The sequence below is a fragment of the Patagioenas fasciata genome, chromosome 18 (assembly GCF_037038585.1).
Source record: "Patagioenas fasciata isolate bPatFas1 chromosome 18, bPatFas1.hap1, whole genome shotgun sequence".
In the NCBI taxonomy this organism is placed as follows: Eukaryota; Metazoa; Chordata; class Aves; order Columbiformes; family Columbidae; genus Patagioenas; species Patagioenas fasciata.
In genome coordinates, this window is record NC_092537.1 from 3,764,174 (window position 1) to 3,790,137 (window position 25,964).

The 25,964-nt window shown below is 39.7% G+C and overlaps 1 protein-coding gene and 1 long non-coding RNA gene across 2 annotated transcripts in view; one reads left to right on the forward strand and one right to left on the reverse strand.

Annotated features, from left to right (window-relative positions):
- SUZ12 (SUZ12 polycomb repressive complex 2 subunit) lies at positions 1 to 23,451 on the reverse strand. Its single transcript, XM_065852212.2, is given in 17 exon segments — positions 1 to 2,217; positions 2,550 to 2,629; positions 3,159 to 3,357; positions 3,748 to 3,905; positions 4,642 to 4,785; positions 5,243 to 5,334; positions 7,595 to 7,772; positions 9,227 to 9,332; positions 9,884 to 9,986; positions 10,729 to 10,960; positions 12,358 to 12,443; positions 13,530 to 13,579; positions 15,890 to 15,958; positions 19,957 to 20,021; positions 20,109 to 20,155; positions 22,925 to 23,373; positions 23,375 to 23,451. Coding segments are annotated over 17 exon segments (2,466 nt in total). The 5' UTR covers positions 23,437 to 23,451; the 3' UTR covers positions 1 to 1,871.
- LOC136109494 (uncharacterized) overlaps positions 23,290 to 25,964 on the forward strand; it is a 7,169-nt gene continuing 4,494 nt past the window's right edge. Inside the window, exon 1 of the long non-coding RNA XR_011741819.1 lies at positions 23,290 to 25,440. This is a non-coding gene — a long non-coding RNA (uncharacterized lncRNA). The remainder of the gene's footprint in view (positions 25,441 to 25,964) is intronic.

A 25,964-nucleotide genomic window follows, 5' to 3' on the forward strand; every position in this document is an offset into this window, starting at 1 on the left:
GATTTTTTCAGCTTTTATTATAAATTGACATGACATACAAAGTTTACTGGACAGAAGTAATTTCATTACTATTTTTGGGGGATCACCAACTTTTTGTGCAAACAATGCTAGCCTTCTTTTAAGCATTAAGAGCATAACTGCTTAAGAAATGACATAAGCAATAATTCTAGAACTACATCTCCCCTAAAATAATCTATTTTTTTACATATGTGCAGAGCTTTAGCAAATTAAAGCCAGAGAGAAATGCTCGATGTACTATCCAGAGGCGTAATTACAGTTTGCTAAAACTCGAGAGAGCTGGCAAATTCAACAAGTTCGTCATGAAAGCTGCAGGTTCCCTCTTTCCTATTTTGTACACAAAATCAGTGACTAAGAACTTAATACTGGATGACAAATCACATCCACACCATTAGTTAAATAGTCTCACAGTTAAACACATCTTAAGGACCATCAAAATCAGTATTTACATTTTATAAATTTCTGAAGACACCATTAGAAAGCTTATATACCCCTTAAACAAACAGGGAACTGCATCTCATGGTGATGGAATGAAATAAAAAATTAAAAATACCTGTATTTACAGCAGCATTGTTCCTTTATAAATAAAGAATATGAAAAATGCAATATTTTAAGGATAATAAAAAATTGAGGTGATGTCACTCAACCACAGTGCTTGCTGGAATAAACCCTTCGGTGCTGATACTGTACCAGTAGTGAAACCACTTTCCATTGGAAAAAATCTGTAAACGTATGCATAAAATGTGTTAACAGCAGTGCAAAACTGCTCAAATATACTTTAGTCAGCATCTTAGTATCTGTATTGAATACAATACATCACAGAATACTTGCATAAGAAGTGCAACACATTTTCTGGTCCAATTTTACAGTGCATTTTTCCCTCAAGAGTGGCATCTCGAAAGCCAAAGCTAAACCCAGGGCCTGGAGCGCAGTCCGGACTCAGGCAGAACCTTCCCGAGAAGCTGAGCGACATGATGGCCACGTCCTGACCAGAGCCCCCGGGCTTTAGCGCGGCACAGCGATGCGGAACCCCCGCCCAGAGGGGGTTTACATCAGATCCTTTGTGTAGCTGTGTAAATGTGTAAGAAAAACGATTAAAGGAGCTAATGTTCAAGTTTAAAATGGTACACTGGGTGATCGATACATCAGAATTATCCACGACAAACCAAACTGCTGGTAACCTCAAAGAGCCAAGGTGGGAACTTCACTGTGTCCGTAACGTGAAAAGCCAAGATCTTTCCAAACAGGCACAAGACAAAGGAAGTGCTACGTTCGCCAACTTTGATAATTTTAGTGTAAAAAAATTAAAAATAAATTGGAATTTATGATCAATTGATAAATGATTTCAAATACAAGGATCAAGGTTAAACTTTAAATAGTGAGATGGTATTTTCACAAAAAACTAACTGGAGAATTTCTAAGTAAGAAAAGCAGAAACTGTATCCCAGTGCCCTTTCCCCAATGTTTCACAACTTCATGGTAGGAAAAACAGCCAGATACAGGTGCAAAAATCTTAATATAAAAACGGTTTTACATATACTTAAATTATGTAAATTCCATAAAGTTCTTAAAACACTAATGACTAAAATTACAAAAAGATTTTCATATTGCTCTTCATGCTCAAACTCTTAGAATATTGTCATTACATCACCAAAACCGATATACATGTAGTACTTGCATAATTAACTGAAGAGAAACCCTGTTAAAACAATATCCTTGTTGAAATCATTTATTTCCATCCAGCAGTGCCTGTTTGGAATCTCTGTATTTCTGTGTGTAATTCTTTATAGAGCTCATGCACCCTAGAATGTCATTTCAATGCTTGTCCGTTGAATGGCAACTGACTTTAGAGTTCAGAGCTTTTGTTTCTTGCTCTGTTTTGTGACACCTGAGATGCTCTCCATTTCCGAAATCCTCTCTCTCGTATTATTTTCACTGTATCCATTTGCTGTCCCGCTTTGTTCCTCAGAAGATTCCTCATCTGCCGGGGAGGCCGATTCTCCTTTCTCCAACTTCTGCTGCATCTCTCGGAGCCTGGCAACAGCTTTGTCTATGGACATGATGCTGATGAGGTTAAAGTCATGCATGCTGACCAGATGGAGCATAAAGTTTCGACACAAGTTCTTCTTAATTATTTTTTGTCCGTAATTTTCAACAAACAGCATACAGGCATGATTCATTTGATTGTCAGCAATAAACCTGTCGAATTAGAAAGCCATCATTATGCAAGTAGAACGTTTTCAAGAAACAAAAAGAGACTCTACAACACTGTTTATAGAACTGCATAACCAACTATTACACAGTCTCAACATTGCAATGCTTTTTCTTTTCAAAGCCATAGGGCTACAAGGTACAAGAACATTTTTTAAAAACAAGCAGTCAAAAGCTTGTTACCAAATTATGTGTGAACAATTCTTCCCTAAACAACTGAGCTAATTGAATTTTAAAGTATGTAATGAATTGCAATGCAAAGTGGTCAACCCAATCTATACCAGAATTTACTTCTAGCAAAGCTGAGCGTTGTAACATACCCGTGCTTCATAACATGAAGATTCCATAATTTCATCACTTCCTTCTCTCCTTCGTTAACATCAGAGAATTCTTCAATTTGCTGGAGAGATAAAGGATTGGGAGAAGGGCAGGAGAAGAAACAAACACACACATGAGAACTGCGGGTCTGCTGACCGGCAGTGAAAGCACACCTACAATTAAACTTAGGCAACCTATACACCACAGAAATAATTACTGCCAAAAATTCAGGCACTGCAGTCAAAAAGGTCAGAAAACAGTCCTATCATGTAGAGACCTGTGATAATAAATTACTTCGATATTACATATTCACATCACTATGTACTCCTGGGATAGCTGCACCTCGTCTTTGAGGGAGAAAACCAGCCGCAAACAATGAAATCTTGTTAGGACACACATAGACTGAGCTGGCTTTGAAACAGAAGACATACTTGAAAATACAAACTGATTCCATGAGCTTTTGTCAGTAGTGGCTCAGCATCACAAAATTTCCTACTTGAAGTAAACGCATCGTTTTCACAATATATGCCCTGTTTACTCCCTACAGCTGCAGACCGGCTTTCAAAAACCACAATCCACTTAAAATAACTTTGTATAAATGGAATAATTACAGTAATGGTTTTCTCCCGTAGCCATTCAGGGTCCTTCTCATCCTCGCTATCTACTTCCATTTCTTGTGGGCGGAGAGGTAAACACGTGTCGCTGTGGAAATAGAGCCGATTGTGCCCGCTGCTGTACGTTCGCTGCTGTTCTACCTCTCCGTCCTCCGATTCCAGAAATTCGGACATACTTGCTTTCGTACGCTTTGGCCTAGCAGAAGGAAAAAATAAAGTAACTGCTTTCAACCGTCATGTCAAATATTAGGAAGTGTAATTGATTTTTAAAGATATATTCTTTTAAGCTCTAGCTTGCCAAAATATTGGTGGAGTTGAATCATCAGCAGTGAAATAAACACCCCACTCCACCTTGTGGGGGAGAAAAGTTTAAGGATGCAGCAGTTAAAAAAAACAGATGTAGAAAAATCACAGGTGAAGTTATCACCCTTTGATAACATTTTATTTAGTGATAAACCGCTGTACTTTAATGATAGTGGAATTTAACACTAAGTGCACTTAGAGATTTACAAATTCCTGTTTCCCGAATTTGGTCCATATGCTTTATTACGCAGATAAAGACAGAGTTTGTTTTCCATCTCCCTACCTGCAAACAAGTATGTGTGTGATGGGAGTTCTTTTGACCGGTCCGTTGCGACTGAAGGCGAATCCCGGCTGGCGGTGAATATCCTGGGGATTTCCTGCGTAGGAGCCATCGTAGCACTCGTTGATAGATACGTCTATCCTAGCACCTTTTGGATGATACTGAAACAGATAATTGCACATAGACTTAGCAAACAGTAATGACAACACATCAGGAAGTTTAAACAAGTAATCTTTTCAATTCTGAATACCTTGAGTATTACCCTGTCGATAACCTGACGTAGCTCTAGTGCCTTTTATAACACCCAAATGATTTTTAATTTCTAGAAACAAACTATACTAAAGTTTCCTTGCTCTGAATTATTTTACACAAAATCACTCTGAACAGAACTAATTACAAAATTAAGGAAAATATCAGCACAAGATCACTATCAAGCACCCTAGAAATCAAAACATTTCTAACCATCTAAGGAGTGAAGTTTCGGAACAATAATCTGAGCAGGGTAGCGGGTATAGGGAGCTACATTATCTTCAAACAAATAGGATAAAACTCCTCTTAAAGGTCAACGTGGTAGGAACACGTCATTATCAGCATAATATAATACTGTCTTTAAATATTTACCGCCTTTCTAAAGCTTCAAGCAACTTCCACGCAAATGCAAATTATATTACTTTATACGTCACATAAAAAGAATAGATTAATGCAAAAGTAACAGCTAAAAAAACCCCTGCAATTTTTTTTGTCCCCATGTAACATTCACCTAATATTCAAAGGAAGCTGCATTTAACATGTAGATACAGTCCTACAACTGAGCAGGCCAGCAGCAGAACCCCTGCATATGTAATATCTGTGACAGACTGTATTTCATACTGCCAAACTAAAAAAAATACTACTTACAACATAATTAAAGATAAATCTGCTGTGGCAAAGTTTCAGGTGTTTGAGTAAACTATAGAGTTTCCGACAGTTGAGCGTGCACCACGGGCAATGCAAGTCATCCCGGGCTTCAGTCTGCTGCCTCGTGTTGTTGTTGTACAGGAACTGCGGCGAACAAGGAACAGCATCAGCATCAAATGGGACGCGTTCACTAACCCCCAACCCCAAACCGAAGTGGGGCATTATTTCAGGAAACCTCCCCTGTAAGTTCTCAGGAACGCTACGTTAGCTCAGTGTACTGAAATATTGGGATTTCAAGAATTTTTTTCCATAAAAAGAATAGATTAATCGGGAGACCACTGATCCCATTCCAGATGCCCAACAAGAGATGTCCTTTGTATTTTGAACATTAGACATGTCCCCAGGAAGATCAGTTTTCTAAAATGCTTCCTGTAAGAAGAAATACGTAGAACAGCTCTAAACCTGTGAATCTCAGACCCCTTATGGCACCCGCTAAAGAGGCAAATGGATATTTCAACCCAACTCAGTGCAGAAGTGAACATTTTAATGCCAAGCAACATCTATATTTTTTTTTTTCACCTCTAATGTTTATTTGCAATACCTGGTAAAATATTCGCAACTTTTGTCGAGGTTCATTTAAAACATCTCTCTCTTTTCTTGTCTGAAGGTCTGTTGGCAAGGATTCTTTCACAGCTGAAAAAAACACGCATAGACACACATTTCTTTGGTGAAGAGTTAAAAAAATACAGACACTGTTTCCTACCCCAGTCTGGAAGTCCTCAGTAAGATTATTAAACACAACTAACAAGAAACCCGACATATCTAAGCAGGTTTATAAAACTGTCTTCAGGAGAAAACAAATAATGACACCTACTTGCTTCTGAATGTTGGGAAAAAAATGGCAAATCAAGTCTCAGCTCTACTGACACATGGAGATCTTTCAAAAGAAGCACTTATATTTAATATTTTGGAGAACAAGGGAGATTTCATCCTCTTTCCATACAAAAAAGTGAGAAGGCCTGACACTTCAGTCTGCACCACATCAGAGAAATGAGAATTCCATGGCTCTGTTACTTTAAGCACTTTGTAATTACAGCAAAGTTTAAGCCACCACATTTAGAAAGTCTTTGATGCCTTTATTCCTCTGGTCTGCCTTGGGAAACCGGCCAAAGTAAAATGACAACACCAAATTCATACACCCTTGGGAAAGATGCACCAGATCTTTTACTATCAGAACCACTAACTGGTAGAAGGTTCCCACTACTTCCATTCTCGTCCTTTCTTGGTGTTCAGAGACTGAAATCAGCACAACCATCATAAATACCCTAAGATGCGCACACTGTGCTACGATATATTCCTGTGTGAAGAGTCTGCTGGACTATTTTAAAGGAAGAGGGCTCTTGCTGTAACTTTACCAGTTTACTGGAATACTTCTCTGATGCAAGAAAAAAAATGGGTCCATCACTACATTAGCAATGCAGCCTTGCCATGTCCCTACTGCCTCTGTATAATGCAGTAAAACACGACACACCTTCTAGTGCTAGTCAACATACCGCCTTTTTTTTCTATCCTAAGCCTAAAACCTGCCTAACAAATTACAATATAGGTCTCCAAGAAACTCTAATATACAAGGAGGCCTGGTACGAGGAAGCAAAGAGAAAGCAGAACAACTCCTGCGGCAAAAGTGCAGTTGGAAATTACTTCATGTTTGTGTGTGTTGTCAGCCACCCATCTGATTTGATAAACCTAAGTGCCCATAATCCCTGACTCAGGTAAAATATTAAATTCAGAAGACAGGAATCAGTCTTATTTAAATATTCTTGTACTCTTTCTGATGACAAAGATGTCAGTGGGTTAGTTGGGGATATTAGGGATCCATTCTAGACAGTGGCTTCTGCACAGGTAGGGGTGAAATTCTTGCTCTAACTTTCCTATTACCACCCACTAAAGTTCTAAAAGCAGCAAAAACCGTTGCCACTCTTAGAAAGTCTCACCAGAGAGGAGCTATTGTTGACCCACCAAGTCTCCCACCATGTACTGCAATACAGCTGCACATTTGGAAAAGCGCTAATTTTTCATAATAATCATTCCGTTGCCAGCACTACTACAGCTCCAAAACCTCACCGTTACGTATTCGACACTAAATCAGCCTGAAATACCATTCTGCACAAATTCTCTGATGCGCTGCCACAGGTGAACCCCAAAACTCCAAACAAGGCAACGCTTCACAACCACTGCCTGGTGACACAGCCCAGAGACAGAACCCCTGCACTCCTGTCATTATTTCTATATTAGGGACAGAGAAGTTTCCTTATTTACAAAGTCCCAATCCAGTTCCAAGTTTGGAAATACTGATCACTCTGATGTGAACTGAACACCATCAGGAGCCAAGGAACGTCCAGAGGGGTCTCCCCAACAGGAGTGGCCTGTTAACAAAACTGCAATTCAGCAACTGAACTAAATCACGATTTTGTATTTAAAAATATACACTATAATTTCAGTCACATTTCAAGATAGCAGCTATGTTTTCCAAGAGCCAAATATGTCATCTGACAGACAAATTTAACAACTATTTTTACCACAAAGCATAAAAAAAAGAACTTACTAATACTACAAATCCCAATACTTACAGAGCAGTAATTAAAATGAGTACAGTGAAAGAGACAGTCTTGGAAGTCCTACTCACAGATTTCCCCTGACTTATTTCACATCAGGATTTATGAGCATTGTATACCATCACTTTATGTTGTTCTGACTTCAAAGACCTCAGTATTTTTAGCTTCTAAACCTACCCTAAAAAAATGTATAAGATGTGGGATACAAAAAGCCCATTCATTTTTGCTTTTTCATGCTTAAGATGACCTGAAGCAGTTGTACCAGTGAGCAAGGCACCCTGAGGCACAGAAGTGCTGAGCAGATGATTATTCAGCAGCAAAAACAAAAGTTTTCTCACCTATAGTTTGAGTCGGTTTAACAGAATTGGGCTTGTTTTCTTGTGGGAGGCTTTCAGAATTGCGTGTTGCAAGAGGCTTAGCTATAGGAGCTGTAGACTTGTCGTTTGTGTCTCCTGTCCAGCGAAGAGTAAACTGAAGTGTAGGTCCCTGAGAAAATGTTTCAAATGGAGGCAATCTCTGGGGGAGGAATAAAAAAAATAAAACAGCAAAATTAGTGTCTTCCCATGTACAAAAACAATAATGAGAAAATATTTACAAAATGGGGACAGATGTTATTTTTTTAGTCATCTGAAGTCCTTGTGCTTTCAACATTAGCATACACATTTAGATATACTAAAAAAAAGCTGAAAATATGACTATGCAGTTTCGTGCACATTACCGAACAACGGCTGTGACACACACTGATCTTTGTGAAACACCAAACAGCACCTACCCACCAGCCTGCTGCCAGTGCTCTTCTCTTTCTGCTCACACCTACTCGTAACTCTGCAGTCCAGTACTGTGTATTCATACACGAGCTCTAAAAACCGCACCACTGTCTGCTGGAATAATCTCCTGTGGCTATGTTCTTATATTGACCTCACTTATCGAGACAATATCAATAAAGGAGACTCAAGTCCAAACCCCTATTATTAAGTACTATAACCTAAATTTATCAGTGAAATTATAGAAAACCATCTTAAAGCTTTTTATTATAATCAGGCCTCATTAGTTTACAGAAATGCTATTGCAAAACCAGAAATCCAACGACAATACCAGATCTGGGTGATAAGCACATTGGTTATGATTGTTTTTTCTTCTCTTTGGGGTAGAACCACCAGTATGAAAAACCTCCCTCACATTTGCCCACCAACAGAAAGCAACCATATCCCTGCCTCAGTTTAACAAAGTTCAGCAAATTACATATACATCTATACATAAATTTAAGCACATTTACATGTAGGATCTCATCCCATGACCTTCTTATATGCTGTTCCTAGCTTTTTCTATTCGAATTTCTTTACCATAGTTCAACAGAATGAGAAGCAGCATTCCAGGTAAAGGCTGAACAGGATAATGAAGCTTATAACTATATTTCTGCTATATACTTTGGATCATCTCTGCTTTGTTCATAATTATATAATCATGTTGATTCACAAGTACTGCATAACCATCTAGAATGTTTGTATTCTTCTCCTTGGCCACAATCGATAACAATTTCTCTTTGTCCTACACTGACAGCCCCCTCTCCTCTCATCACTGAATTTCAGCATTCTCCTGATGTCTGTGTGTAAGATCACACCTGTGTTTGTTCCTTCTGATTCGCCCAACTTGAATTTATTACAATAACATTTAATTTGCCTGATTTTATAGGACAGAAATTGTGAAGTCATTGAAAGACACGGTTGCCATACCTACAGTATTTAACATCTGCTCGTATTAACGATCTAGTGTGGTCAAAGCATTCCTAAACTGAGCGCTAAGCCAAAACTCGTGCCCACACATCCTGAAAGAGAAGTACTATTCACTGTTCAATTTAATCTGTTTTCAGAGGAAGAGCAACCAACTGAACTTTGATTTGTGTCCCACCTTCATCCAGATTATTTTAAGTGAAGAGAGAGAGGTCTTTCAGCTACTGAAACAATCCATACCTTCCCATCAAGTATTGTTTCCCATGTTGCTCTTTTCTTGCTAATGGGACACTCTTCCATTTCCTGCATGGCCACTTCGTATTCCCCATCCAGAAGCTGCAAGCGCCTGCCCACACAAAATATGGACTATGAGTGAAGAAGCTCATTTGCATTGTTTGTCTATTAAAATGTAGAATACATTTCGCAGTAATTAACTTTCCATGAAACTAAAGGAAGAATTTATTTGGCAACTCAGTGTCAACAGAACGTAAGCAGTAAGCAGATTGCAGAGACTCTTTGTTTGTTTTACTTTTTAATTATGCTGCCACTGATGTTTTACTTTTTAATTACGTTGCCACTGATCTTTAAGAGAAGCACAGAAATTGCATCTGTGCAAAAAACTACAAGGAACAGACAAACTGATGCATATTAACAGGACAATACTAAACTTCATAAAAGGGAATTATTTGCAATCTCACTGAACAGGTCTCAGTACAAAATGTGCATTATGAGACCTGTAGACTTCTTTTTTAAAGGCAACAAGCCTAAGCTCTTATTGTAACTATCAACTAACAATGCAGCCAAATACAGCCTAAACTGAATATAGAGACTTAAGTTTAATATTAAACAAATTCCTAACGATTAACAGCACAAAGAATTTATTTTGGATAATATTACCTGTTTTTATCAAACACAGTCATTTGTGCTACAAATGTCTTTTCTCCATCTTCACGGTTTGAAGCGTTTCTTTTTCTTCTAGCTGGAAGCTCCTCGTTGACATCTGTAAGAAAGAAATACGGTATTCAATTATAATATAAGCACAAATTCAAAAGATCAGTTCCTACGAAATCGTAATATATAACTGGCTGTTGATTATGTCAGATGTGTCATACAGCAGGAAAGGACACAGTATTTAATGAACAGCTCAACAGCAATAGAAAGAGCACTTAGCTTAACAGTAATCATATTTTCGAGATGCTCACATATAGTTATAGTTTAGTCATATTACTCTGTCAGCATAAAGACTTTGGGATTTGACCTTCCTCCTCTGGCAGCTATGAAACAGCAAGACAGTTTCTCATTCTATGTGTACTCTCCAATGCTGTAACATTTGTCATGCACCTTATAATGTCCTGACAAGATTAAGAAAATAGTTTATAGAAAACGGTTATGAAGGTATTTTCTTTATTGACTAGTCACGTCATTTTGCTGAGAGCACCCACAGCTGTGTCAGCAGGGACCGCTGCTGCTTGAAATTTAATGAGAGTCACAGCAACCACGTTACTCACTCCTCAGTGTTGCCTCACACGTTAGTAAAAACTGGCATTAAATTCACACAAAAAATAGAAGCACAGTTTCTGGTTCCATCTTGAAAAAGACTGAAAACAAATGGAAGCCAATTCAGTCACTCATCTACTACTGGCCCTTCTCAGAACACAACCTATGCTGCAGACCAAAACAACTACCTACATATGGCCCCACAAGCTAAACCTTGTAAAAGCATATTTAAAGACTGAAGTTACCAATGTTTTCATTAGTTTCACCATTGATCAGTCCATTAAACTCTCTTCTTCCTGGGCGAGTTACTCTGAATAACAACGAGTAAGACTTCACCATGTGGCTGTTGCTTGGTTCAAACTCATTGCTGGAAACCGCAAGCGATGGGAAGTTGCCTGGTTTGATTTGGCTGAGGTCAGGGTTTAAAGGCACCTGCTTTTTACCGGTAGGAACCTGTCTTATCGGACAACTGACATCCTGCAGGAAAACAAGGTTATGTTTTTAGAATGCAGAGCAAAGATGTTCAGTACTAAAACTTATATAAAGTGTACTTGTCCTGTCGTCTTTTTGAAAATAAGCCTTGTAACAGATGGAAATAAGAAAATCTGGAATAACAATCCCAGGTTTTAAACGTAAAAACAAGTATTTGAAAGTGTAAATAAAACTGGTATTTTATAACCAGTACAGGCAGCAGCCATCTTTCTCTAAGTGATTAAATTAACACTAACATGAGGCACTCAGAAAGATTATAGAGCAGTCATTAATACTAATTTAATTCTGTTTACCTAAAGAAATTCAATATTTTGGTTATGTATATATTTTGAGGGCTTCCTATCTCCTCCTTCCAATATTATAAAGTGCACTTTGCCCTGTCTGGGAGATAAAGAACCACTTACCTACGATTTATTCTATTCACTATCTCTCAAACAGATCATTGAACACTGTGCACTACTGGAAAAACAAGGCAAGATGGCCCAAGTATGAAACTTGCAGCAAAGTATTTTGAATAACCATCAGCACCTCCTGCCTTTACCATACTTATCCATACCATAGTAAATAACAAAATTGGCTAGAAATAATATTAACTCTTAAAAAGATGTCAAAACAGCTTTGACATTCTTGGGGAAAATCTTGACTGCAAATCTTTCCCCTTTTGGTTAAAAATTACAGCATGTGTTACTGAGTCTCCCATATTCCCATGGCTGGGAAAATTAATTGCCAAGCAGTGTGAAACAACCATCGCTAACATAGCAAGCAAATTCAAAGATGCTTCAAAAAAGAAAGAGACCAAAATTGTTTCTGATTCACAGTAGCTAAAATCTGCAATAATCAAGATGGTTAACGTAAAAAATATAGGGACAGAAAAAACAAAGAAAGAGACAAGACTTGACAGATGACTGGGGATTTTGAAACAATCACAACTTGTTCCTTTTCATTTCTAAAAGAGATAGACTATGATCTTGTGATTGCCTGGTTTACTTAAGCCTGTGGACATCACAACAGAATTAACAGTTTAATGACATGATACAAAGAATGGAAGTAAAAAATTACAGGGAGCAAATCTGCCTTAAAAGCAAGCTAAATTCCACACATAAAGCTGAATGTTTTTTTAAAAACTTCCAGTTATTTCTCAAAAAGCAGAGCATAATCCATATATATATATATATATATATATATATATATTCACGCACATGTATGTTTCTGAATAAATCCTTACCCAGTTAAAAGAAAACTTCAATAGATCAAATTTAAAGACAATCTCAACAGAAGCATCATTTCACCATTAACTTGCATGGCAATGTTAAACAGATGCTCCAGATGCAGGTAAACATTTTGCCTTAATATATATTAACAGTTTGTCAAATAATTTTTACCTTTCGTTTCTTGTGGCAAACTTTCACAAGCAGGACTTCCAGGGTTACAGAATTTTGTTCATTCTCCGAGTTTTGTGATGGCTTATCTAAACAGAAAAATATTTTAAATTCTGAAAAACTGAAGATCTATTCAATGGTGTAAATCCACCCAGAATCACTTTTTAACCACAGCACAAACACCTCGAGTCAAATTCAAAGTTTCAATCTTCCCCAAACTTACTGCAGGTTCCCACCTGTTCTAATACTGGCAGATTAAAAAGCAGTAAACTTGCTACCTTTGGCATTGCCAAAACATTTTCATAGCAGAGAGAAGGGATGCAGGTAGATTTAAGAAAAGTCAGAATACACTAATAACAGAAGAGTCTAACTGTTTCCTGTATCTTTCCTCCTTTATAGCTTGCACACCGAGAATCTAGCTTGCATCAAAACTTCAGATGCAGATGCTCTCAGATTAAGTTTACTGCATAGTAAGAGAACCTTTAATCATGTGAATTTATATTAAACTGGAAATATGCCCTCATATGGAAAAACAATAGAAATTTAAAACATGTTTAGATATCTGGCTAAAAGCTTGTCGAAGAAATTCTGAAAAATGACAAGCCCAAACGGAATGAATCTATAGGAAGTTATTTTTGTTGGTTTAAGATCTTAGAAATATAATTACGGGCTTAAGTCAAAAAGCACAATGGCTTCACCTTAGCGCATGTCAAAAAGACACAGGTATGCTGGGTATGCTCAAGTGGAAGAGGAGAGTTTATAGATCATGGAAGGAGGAGCTGCCCACTTGGGCCACTTCTTCTCAGTGAGGGTGTCAGAGCCTGGCCCAGGCTGCCCAGGGAGGTTGTGGAGTCTCCTTCTCTGCAGACATTCAAACCCGCCTGGACACCTTCCTGTGGAACCTCAGCTGGGTGTTCCTGCTCCATGGGGGATTGCACTGGATGAGCTTTCCAGGTCCCTCCAATCCCTGACATTCTGGGATTCTGTGAAGAATCTGATATTCATTGAAATACTTTGTTTTGCTCATCAGATGTAAAGACAACACAACCCATGTGCCTTCACTTGCATCCAAGCAGCAGAGATTCAAAATGCTAATATAGATCTGTGAGTAGAATATTTGAAATTCAAAGGTGCTATACAAATTAACTATATAATGAATGAATTAGCAAACATACCATTTTTATGGAAGAACCCAGTAAACGTAAGTTGCAAATGAGCAGACAAGCTAAACAGAAAAAAAGGAAATGTTAGAAACACTAAGTCTTTTCCTCTCACAGCAGCCACTCCGCTCCATTCACTGACATTCAAGACAGTTTTAATTTTCTCTTTACAGACCAATTCTTCTCTCTGTGTTCTATGACTTGATACATTAAAAAGAGAAAAGTAGTGGTTTAAGCACTCCGGTAGCAGGGCATTCTCTGAATAGAGGAGATCTTGCCTTCACAGGCAAACACATTTATCAGCAACCACCAGCAGACATGGGTTGTGGTGGAAATGTTCTAGAACTTCACCCTGAACCATGCACTTGGTAGCATGTTGGGTTTTTTTTAATAAGTATTTTAAGTTTGATAAGCAGACTCTTTACAACGGGGAAGGTGCAGCCTTAGAAATAAAAATTATGAATCACATCAAGTCTGTATCACACAAAACACGGGTAATCAAAATAAGAAGTGCATCTCTTTTGTTTCACAGCACTGCAGCTCATGGTCTATTCTGCTGGCTGTAGACCCATTTTATTTCGAATTCTTAAATTCAGAATACATCTCGGCTTAAAGCAAGTATTCATAAACCTAGATTAAAATGGGTCTCAAAACCATTTAGTATTTCTGAAGTATGTAGTATTGAACGAAATGCCATCTGTTGTACTAGAACAGCAGATACAATTTTGAGCACCTTCAGTGACTTCTCAGAAAGATACAACCTGACACTCAACGCCTATTTTTAAACACAAACGCTCCCGAGAACACTGAGCTGGTGAGGGAAAGTGCCCAACAGCTCGAGCATTCAAAAGCCTCCATCTACACCACCTCGCATCATTCATTCATGTTGCTTTTCCAGACCAATTTTAGACTAAAGTGCATTTTTTTGATATTGAAAGCACAAAAACCAACACACAAATCAACATTCTGACTACTTCAACATTATCCTTGTCCTTAAAAAGAGACTATTTACCTAGCAAGTATCCACAATATATAGAGGAGAAGATAATGAAGAAAAATAAGAGTAAACCTATAAAACCTCTTAGAACACAGAACTTATAAATTTGTTTCAGACTAAATTGTCTCTAGCATGGTTGCCTCTGAAGTAGTCTAATTATTTGCAAATGCAAATGGACCAGCTGATTAAAAACCAAGCAAACACCACAAAAAACCATCTCAACAGGTCTTCGCATGTTCCAGCAACTTATATTAGTCTTTAAAATGTCCAGTTCTGTTTTAAAATTTCCAGAATGCTTTGCATTTCATTATCTATTCAGCACATTAAATACAAGGGTTTTGGCAAATTATCTGCTGTCTTTCTATCAAAATAGACCACAAAGCCAACCCGCAGGACTACAATGGATCTCTGACTGAACTGTGTAGATGAGAAGAAAGTTATTCTGGAGTCTTACAGTGGATTAGTTAATTTCCATCATACATACTTTCATTAAAAGTGTATGTGTTTAATTAATTCATACAGAAATCTAATTTTTTAAATAAAATCATTATGGTCATCACGTATCACAAACACATGGTATGCTACATCACTTCTCTGTGAATAGGCTTTTCATATCACTTCAACACTAGGAATTACGTCAAGAAACACCAGACCAGGCGTATTCACTGTTCCTTCTTTTTGCCATCATTACAAAGACAGGCGAGGATGAAAATGAACTGAAACGCACCACCCCCAGGTTTCACATCTCTGCACAACTTTGACTTTTGCCAATACAACATGGCAAATTCAACAAGAGTTTAGTATTTTCTTCTGAGGCAGAGTAGTACAATCTGATAAAATATGAGATTTATCCAACACTTAAGTGTGTTACATAAATAAAGTGGAAAAACAAAAAAATAACATGATAAAACCAATAGGTACACCATTAGAAATATAATTACTATTTCACAATTAGAATTCACAGAGTAAGCCGCCCTCCAAATAACAATTTCATATGGAATTAAGACTTGAAATTATATTTTTTCGAGAGCATTGATTTTCAGACAGAACCATGCAAAGGTTCACCATGAGGTATACGTGTGGTTAGACCAACCAATATTTCTCATAAGAAAATTAGAAGGTAAAACTGTTGAGTTTTATAGGCTTTAATGAAAATATTTTATAACTAGTTACCCTATCATGGCTTGACATGGGTAAGATCTTCTAAATACTATTAACATAAGGTTAAATATAGCAAGTATATGACCATATAAACCCCAAATAGCATAACTTCATGGTATTCTCCCAAATCTGCCTTTTTAGAAAAACAAAATTCCAGCACACACGGATTAGTTACTGACACAAGTGTGCTAATTCATACATACACAAATATATATACCTGTGAGATTCTTGTTCTCCCTTCATTTTCTCTACTTTTGATAACATGTCATCTACTTTGAATGTTTTCCTGTGAAGAAAAAGCAGAAAGAACAGGTTCACATAGACACTATTCCCATATTATATAACAAGAACATCTATTCAGTCTAAATTTTGAGTTGGTTTTTAATCTAAACCTATCTATATATACAATTTTAGTCTTCTGTTCAGAAAGCACCATTTCTACCCTATTTGAGGCCTAATAGCACAATCGTGTTGTAGGGACACAACAGCAATACAGCTTCTCAAGCAGTATCAAAATGATACAAAGAATTAAAATCAGAGCTTTCAGAAATAATCTCATTGCTCCTAAGAAGTGTCATTGAACAGCACCTCATTCAAACCTTGCAATGAACATGTTGAACTTTGGTCAAAGAAAATGTTCCCACTTTAATGACACACCTATTGGGAACTTACAAGCAAACTTTTCAGCCATTACTATATTAATCCTCATCATAATAATGAAAAACACTTAAAACCTTATCTGACAAAACAATTAAAAACATAATCGCAAAACCCCTCACTTTCTCCACAAAGTTATATTAAATAGACACAAAGAACAATGAATTCTGCTTCTTCTAGAGCACACTCCCAGGAAACCGGGGGATGACAACGAGCAATGACAACAATGTCATGGAGAATAATCACTTCAAATCACTTCTCTGCGTAATTCTGACATCAGTCTGTTCGTGCTCATATGTTCAGTCTGCTCTACCATACATACAATTTAATGTTCATTGCTAAAGAAAGTTCACTCAAACAGAAGTTACTCAATAGTGTCATAATAGTCCTTCTTTAAAGGAAAAACTAATGCTTGGATCTAGATGCCAACAAAACTGCACTAGATTCGAGCAACAATGCAAGATGAGCAAGGGTGCCCTTCCTTAGAAAAATGAAATAAGAATATAGGCTGTTGCCAAATACTGGATTTCTTGGGGGGGGAGGGGGGGGAGCAATGATGCCATGTTCTAGGGATGTGGGAAGCATCATCTACAGAAATATCCCTACTGAAGAAACACTGATGCCATACGTCGTCTACATTTGGGATGTGATGCATCTGAATGATTCTGTTACAAATCACACGGTGGCTCAACAGTAACACCAGGCAAGAACCACCACACAAATACAGGGCTGCTGAGAGATGACAAGGAGGAAGAGAATTTCTCATCAATTTTTGCAGTAAGCAATCCCTGATTCAAAGCTCTACTCAGCCTAAGGTTCACACAGATGACAGATTCAAGAACTGACTCAACTGCACTAAAATGTGGGGTTATTAAAACAAACATTACAACGCTCAGCTTTAAAGCAAGAGGTGTTAAGAGGAGAGAAATTTGTTGAAAGTTTCAGATTCTAAGGTGGAAGAGTCCCCAAGCTCATCCAAAGCAGCCACTGTTCTGCAGAACAGCAAGCAGCACACGTATCTTTAGGCAGCTTTCTTCAGACTAAAGAATTGCTTAAACCAGCTCAACAGCAAAGTTATGTCATGATCAGAATATGAGCCAGAAACCAGCTGAGACAAACATGTTTCAGGAATGGGGGAAAGTTTAACAATCTTTCATAAAATACACTACTACCTGCCACAGCTTGTATTTAATATTTGTGAGCATTACTGATCCAGAAAGACAATGACACAACCTTTCCTACTGTCACATTGAGGTTAGCTATAAGAGTCCTCCTAAAATCTTGCAGGAAAACTAAGAATAGGTACCAAAAACCCCCGTTAAATCAAAATTGTTGCCTTTGAAGCTATTTCAGTTTTCCATCAGGGACTGCTGGACCCAAGTACATCACATCTCCAAGGAGAAGCAGCAACATCAATATTTTTTAGCCCAAGCTGACATGTGTCCATTAGCTTATTCCCTATCAACACTTCTCTATACTCCAAGCATCCTGGTCTTTATAAACACTTTCTCACTATTAAACATACAGACCAACAACAATGGAAATTTTTGTGGTAAAAATGCAGTTTTACTTCCCTACCTCCAAGTGATAAATTTGTCTGGCATTTTTCTCAGACTACCGTAGAGCTAGAGATAAAACATGTGGAGCTATAATTACTCTGGTGATAGGTAAGTTCTACAAGGTTTGGAGATAGTTTCTTTATATTTTACATATGATACGGTTTACTGAATTGACAATCATCGGCCATTTAAAAATGGCAGAATTCGGAAGTTCTAGGTGAATAAATAAATAAATATGCATGTACAGTCATGGTCCACATAAGCAGGCTAATAATGATGCAGTTTCAAAACACACAAAGAGAATTATACTAACACTTCTACTATACTGGAGCTAGGGCCTGGAAAGGTGGGAGGAGGAGCCCAGGGCAGAACACACCACTTTGCAATTATTTTCTGGGTGCTTTTGTTTTGCATTCCCCCCCCCAATTATGCCAGCTCACTTCTGTTGCATTATTGTATTTTTATAAAGAAAATATAACAGAAGGTATTACTTGATCTTCCTAGACCTAATTACCAGCATGATTTCAATAAGTCAGTACTGTCAGAAAACCAGTCAGTGAAATGGCTATTAATCTGCTATTAGAACACTACCTAAAATCACGGTTTTAAAACAAAGTGTTAAATGAACTAGCAAAAAAAAATTCGGAGTTTCAAAGAGAACCTAAGCATCACTTGTGCAGCTGAATTGGAATTGGAATTTGGAATGGGGGACAACACAATGTACATGCAAAGTACCATTTCTTGTTTCCCAGCAACTACAGCAGATATCCAAAGCAACAGATTCAGGTGAAAGAACACGCACATTCAATCAGCTATAACTTAAATTAAGTTATAAACAAGAACTTCCTGTTGCAACAATTCTAGTTTAAAAAACCAAAACAAAACCACCAAGGCTGAACACTGTTTCTTAAAATCTGGCTCTGCCCTATTTTAAAAATAAGCGAACAATGCACTTTGGTAACTTTTGTAAGGAAAAGTAAGCAGTAAATTCAAGCTTAAAAAAAATCTGATCATTACCTGTCCTAAATACGTGAAGTTGTGTGTTACAGATTCAGTTTTAAGAAAGTTTTGTTGTAGCGTCAAAGCTATCGGCAAGAACATTAAACAACATCCAAGACATCCAAGAATGCCCAATAGAGCTTTTTAATTTAAATAAAACCATGCAATTTTGTTGCTCAACAAATCATTCAAATATTACCTTCCTTAGATACAAATACAGTTTACATTAGAATTATCTGTAGAATCAGATTTTATTGGTATTCCTTATGCATTTGTGATTAAGTATCTCAGTCCCACAGCAACTGCTTCCAAGCAATAAGAACTTTAGTTGCGATTCTGCTAATAAATAATGTACACTGCACTTTTCACTCTGCAGTATTTATATGTTTTAAAGTCTACTGACATGCAGCTGTAGCACCTCCAGTGATGGAAATTACTATTGTGCAGCGTCAAAATTGAAGCCCATTTCTCAGATGTATCCAGTTCAGAGCAACCTTTTTAAAGCATCTGCTGGATTTTTTGTAAAATACTTCTAGTTAAACTTATTTTTTCATCTTTTACAATAGTTACAGAAATAATTACTGGATCCTTCCAAGACTAAATAACAAAACCAATATTAAGTGTTGGGGGCGGGGCTTGCCTTGGATTTTTTTTTTAATATACAGTTGGGTTACGGTTTAAAACAAAATGCTTCGTATTATTACGATCAATCACCATTGATTACAAAAGTTCAGATGTTACATACACAGTTTTGTTTAAGACGTTCTCTCCCAAAACAGAAAACAAACATGGAGAATTAGCTCAGATTCTACACATAATTACCCACATTTGAGTACCCCCAGTATCAAAAGAAGTCACTACCACAGTCACACACAACTTTAACATTGCAGAAAAGCTGCTGGGTTTCAGAAAACAACTGTAAAGTGATGGATATGGTTTTTAAGCTCCTCAAAAAGACAAGGTCACCTTTTACACACTTCATTAAAAGAGGATGTCACCCTTCCCTATTTTCTGGACTTCTGCTTATTGCTTAACATTCTAGGATTACGTTGCAAAAAAACAATTTTACCTTTTGATATTTGTTCGGGAGTTTCTGTGGGACATGTAAGTTAGAGTTCTGTGCAAAAATATTGGCTGCAGGAAAAAACAAAAAAAGGTTATGCTTTAATTAACATTTCCTACAAGTCTGAAGTAAAGGAGTTATAAAGACCAATTACTCACTGCTATTAGATTCCGGGTACGTAGAAATCTGTATATCTGTGTTGGTTCTAAGAAAAAGAAATATATGTTATCCAATATACCTTCAGAAAGACAACTTATAATGATAAAAAAATATCTAATTTAGCATTTTGATTTTTTCTAACAATTATCACAAATGTCATTGACTACATGAAGCATCACAATGCCCAAATAATTCCAAATTAACAACTCAAAGGTTACTCCACCTGCTGTATAACACAATGTAACTTCTTGTTTAACCTACCATAAATCAGCAGTCACAACTCAACTATGACTGCTCTTGCTTTCCACAAAATACGTTTCTTACAAACTTTATACCATAAAAGGGCAGGAAAAAAAAAATCAGCATATTACAACCTATTATCAAACAGGTAAGTTTTCTTCATTAAGTTAATGACCATATCTGGTAAGACAGCAAAATATTATACTAAATTTACATAGTTGGACAATTTGGTATCTGATTGTTTTATCCTTCTGGAAAGTACCAAGGTCACTCTCACAAGGTACCAAAACAAGAACAGGGATTGTCAGTTGACTGTGACACATTACAGATCATTCTAAGCTTGGGAATTAACATCCAAAACCTTTTACATCCATAGGATCAGAAAAATGTTGATTCTGGTAAAGCAACTACTGTTCCAAAGCGCAAACGGAGGGAGGGTAACACAGCCATGTGCAATATCAACGTGAAAGGGTGGCATCATTTGAAATAAGAGTAAAAGCCCAAGTTCAAAAAGAGCAAGACTCACCTACAGAAAATATGACTTTCAGCTTTAACCAACTCAGTTAAGTTACAACAAAAAAGGTTTCGTCTGGATCAGGTTATATCTAACAAAAATTCCAGTCTAAACTGAAATAAATACATGCTTTTAAAACAGCAATAACAGCTATTTCACTAAGTAACATCAGCAAGAAACCTGGAAATCACTTGATAAAACATATTAAGTGGAGAGAAAGAGAATCGAGAACGTCTTGATGCCCACACTAAGGTTGCTAATGCTGCCTCCATTTCCCACACAGAGAAACAAACAACTATTTTAAGAAATATAAAACTTTATTGCCATATGACTGCAAAAAATTCATTTCAAATAGTCAGACACCTTATTGAAATTTAGGGAACTCTGTGATTAGAAGCAAAAATGGAAAGCATCCCTTATCTCTTTTTAAAGATGAGATTCAGCCTTACTTCTACACTTACGAATGTAAGACTCCAAAGAATCTGTTATTAGAGAAGGAAATGTTAAAATAATCCCAGTATTTCCTTTCAGAAGCCTGACAAAAACCAGTAAAATTCTAATCAATGCAAATTATCAGAATAAAATTTGTATTTTTCAAATCAAGATAAAAGATAGCCAAGAAAGAAATGAAGAAACATGCCCTTTGCTAGAAATTGAAAGTACAGAATATTCACAGCTTTCAAGAAACATCAGTTCCGTAGTCTCAAAAAAAGGGTAAGATTATAATTTAGAAATGTATGAAAACATTAAATGACATTCACAAGGATGTCATTTAATTTAAAGACTGCACACCGCTGCTTCAACATCCGTTTTCCCAAGTAAAAAATTTCTGAAACACACTTCTCAACCTGCAGACAGACACACTTTCACAAGTCCGTATTACTCAGCAAAAGCTCAAAATAAAGCTTTATCTTTTTCCAGCATATGACCTTGAAAAGGGACAAAAACATTCATGAAGAACGTGATTCAATCCTACATGTGTTAGATTTTTTTAATCCGGTATTTATCTATTACAGTTTTCCCATAATATTCACACTAGGAAGTTAACGCGCTATGACACATTTACGCTGTGACTGAGTCCCGATCCCCACCTGATGTGTCCGTCCCTTGTCTGACGGACTGAGACATGGGCAAGAGAATATTTTTTCGCCATCTCAAACACCGAACAAACCTCTTAAAACTCATTTGCGACTTGACCTGTTTGCAGCATAGTATTTCTTGAACATGGAGCTTTGCTAACAAGGCTAAGGTTCAAAGGACTCCACATTGCCAAGCATTTGAGACACCACCAAAAACTCCAACACTTTCTCAAACACTGTCACTATCTACAGAGAGTGCGACCAGTGACAGCACCAACCCCAGAACCACATCGTGTATATAGTAGGGCATCAAAAATTTCCTTTAAATCCTAGCAATTGCACAGAATTTTTTTTTTCTACAATCCAAGTTTATTGCTACACTCTGCCTTTTAAACAAATTTCCATAAACTTTTTTCTGGCACATCCAAGGGTCTCTCCTATCTGGAACTGCCACAGGGTGATGCGGGGGTCGCAAAGGTCGGTTTCCAATATGAAATCTCAACTAAGGGACAATTATTGCCAGACAAAGAAAACCCAAATACAGTGAAGTCTTAATCCCATCCTGCCCCTGGAAGGGGCTGCAAAGGCAGTCGCCAAAGAGGCGAGAGCCGCCTCGTCCTCAACTCCCCGATGCCTCCAAGGGCTGAGAGGAGGGAAGGGAAACAGCCACCCCGAAAGCCTGATGGGAACTGCGACTGAGAAACCAAGTTCATCGGCTGGGCGCAGCCACACACCCCCGCCCGCCGGGCCCCGGCCGCCGCTCCCACCGGCCCCGAGCCCCGCGCTTCCGCCCCAGCCCCGCCGGGCCCCCCCAGCCCCGCTCCCCTTCGGTCACAGCTCTTTCCCTCCCCCGGCTGTGTTTACCCCCGGAAGCCCCTACTCTCCACAGCCCTCCCCTCCTCCTCCTCCCGCCCTTTCTGCGGCGGCCGCGGCCGGTCCCGCCGGCTCGGGCCCCCACTTCCTCCCCCGGCCCGGTACTCACTCTCGAAGGCCTGAAGAAAGAGCTCGTGGTCGGCCTGGATCTGCTCCATCTTCGGCTTCTTCACGGGGGGCAGCGCCGCCGCCGCTGCCGCCGCCGCCGAGGAGGCCGAGGAACCGCCCGAGTAACCGCTTCCTCCGCCGCCGCCGCCGCCTGCGGCACCACCGGATTTACCGCCCGGAGTCGCCGCCGCGGCGGAGCCCCCGAACCCCCCGCCGCCACCGCCTCCGCCGCCACCTCCTCCTCCTCCTCCGGCGGCGCCGCCAGCGGAGCCCGAGCTGGGCCCCGCGCCTCCACCGTGCTTCTGAGGAGCCATGGGCCTGGCCCCCGAGAGGGCCCCGGCAGGACGGAGACCGAGCGGGGAGGGAGGGGGCGGCTGGGGCGGGTGGGGTGAGGAGGGGGGAGGGGAAGCGCCGAGCTCCAACTCCTCCAAGTCTCCTCCGCTCCGCTCTCCTCAGCGCTACGACCAGCCGAACCCGACGACCACGACGCGCCCGCCTCCCCCACTCGCCCATTGGCTCCGAAGATGGCGCCGCACCGCCTGATTGGCCCGCGCCGGGCCCACCCCCGCGTGACGCACGGATGGTTCTGGAAGAGTTTGGTTGGTCGGTGCGCTCCGCCGCTTGGCGCTTCTCCCCTCCCCCGCCTTTGAACTGAATTCGCGGGAAAGGGCCGCTCGCCCTGCGGCGCGGGGCATGCTGGGTAGAGCGGGCCGCCCCTCACCGGCCCGGGGGCGCCGCTGCCGCGGCCCCGGTTCCCCCGCTCCTGCCTTCGCACCGCTCCTCCGCGGTCTGCCCGCCCCGCTGGGCTGCCCGGAGCTCCGCGCTTTCAGTGCGCCTTCCCGCGGCACGTCCCGGCGCCTCCACGGCCGCTCAGGTGCTCTCTCGCCTGAGGGAAGGTGCCCCCTGCCCGGCCACGCCGCTGAGGGGCCGCTCCGCTACCCGAAGGAGCTCGGTCATTCAGAGGCAAATGATTCGAAATAGAAGCTTGCATATGAATCGGTATCGTTTTTGTGGTAAAAGCGGTTATACTGGGTCGGACACGAGGTCCTGCTGGTACCCGTAGCTTTAACCATAATTAACCATGAAGTTTCCTCAGGTGATGGCACAAGAAATCACCCATAGGTGCAGGGAGACTTCAAGTCTGATGTCAAACGTTTCTCTCTGATTCTATTCCCGCCTTTCTTTGCCAGATGAGGACCCATGGAGTACTGGGGCAAGTACAAGTTCCAGAGCCCGGGCAGCTTCCCTGTGTGGCTGGGGACACGTTTGGAATCAGCCCTTCAGGACAGGCCCTCGGGCTGATACCAGGGGACTCCCAGTGGTCCTTCTGGTGTGCTGGGTATCTGCCAGTCTTCTGAGCTTGTAGACTCACTAGCAACGTGCACCAAATGAAGAGCATCTTCAGGTGACCAGAGGTTGATCTTGGGGTCAGTGATACCCTGTGCGAAGCAAGAAAAGGTGACAAATGTTGCATTAGGTGTGAGAAAGGCTCCTAAATGTTGGATAGCTGCGATTTTGTCCTTGAAAGCTGTTTATTGCTTAAAATCTATCGCTGTTTCCTCCCTACTGTTTACAAGCTTCTGGTGCTTCATCCTTCTAAATTTCAAAACCAGGAGGAGGAGCCAGAGGGCAACTTTCCAAGCAGGAGTAAGAAAGATAGGCAATTAATCTTTGACTTTGGAATTGGATCAGCTCGTGAGCGGAGGAACTAAGGATGAGACTCCAGCCTTGAATGGGACTGGACAGTGCAACACAAATGTGTTGTTGTGTGTATATTTTCTACCACTTATGAATTTTTTCTTTATTTCATAGCTGTGTGCTTTCCTTGGTTACCTGTAGTGCCCCTATAGCCACACAACTTTCTAGCTTCCAGTCCTCCAAATTACTATATCTCAGCACAGGAATATTTACAAAGTAAATCCTTTTTTAAAGAGGAAATAAATACCTTTGTATGTGGAGCTCGGTCTAAATGAAAGTTCTGTCTGTACAATTGCACTGTTGTCCTCACATCTTTAAACACAAATCTGTCTATATAGATTGTAAGTAACTGAAGAAAGAATACTACGGATCTAGCTTAATTTCTGAGAACTTAATTTGAAATATAACTTTGTAATAATAGTGCTTACTAGCTGAGTATAAACTTACCGATTCAGGCCACCATGAAAGCCAGTGTCAGTATTGATTAGGGAGCGCTGTTCTGTCACGTCTGTAAGGAACTAAAGTTTGCTATTCGGGGCATTGCTGAGAATAACAAATCCACAGCAAGTGTTCTGGGTAGCTGCATTTCTTTATTTTGGCCTCAAGCTAATGAGCACATTCAGTGGGATTCAAGGGCATCCAGCATGGAAGAGACCTGACACACTCCCCTTCTTTGGTGACATCCGAAATTCTTTGTTTTCATGTTCCAGGTTCTGCCCTCTCCCTGTCCAGCCCACCAAACCCAGGCTGTCCGTGAGAGGTGAGAACGCACAAATGCTGTAGGACCAAGACAAAAATACTTTGTGCACAAATGGGAAGGTACGTGTCCCACGGCTATATCGCTATACTCCAAATACAGATCCATTTCAGGGGCTTCCCCTTCTTTTCTTTACACAAATAAACTTCACTAGGCGCTGAGTTAATTTCTTCTGCAGTAGTTATTGACTCATTTTTTTCAGTTCATATTTATTTTCAGCCTGATTTGATGTTGATCAGCAGTAACAGGCTGTGGAAATCATGAGATAAGCACTTCCCTACCTACTTGGAAAGCAGAAGTCAACTCCCACTTCGTGTTTTCCCAGTCTCTTGTAAACAGAGGCTACCTAATATTGCAACTGGAGGAAGGGAGTAGCTCCAGCTTTCTGGTTAACGGTGCAAGAACGGGCAGGCAAGTGCTGGGTATTTTTAGGGTGGCAGGATCAGATTGCCGTTGGGCTGGTAGCTCTCAGTTTCAGTTTGCTTTTCTGCATGCCAGTGTCTAGTGCTGCCCTGTTTTTGTAAGCAGGGAACTGAGAAAAGACAAACTTTACTGTAAGGGAACAACTGCCCTGAAGCATGGCAAA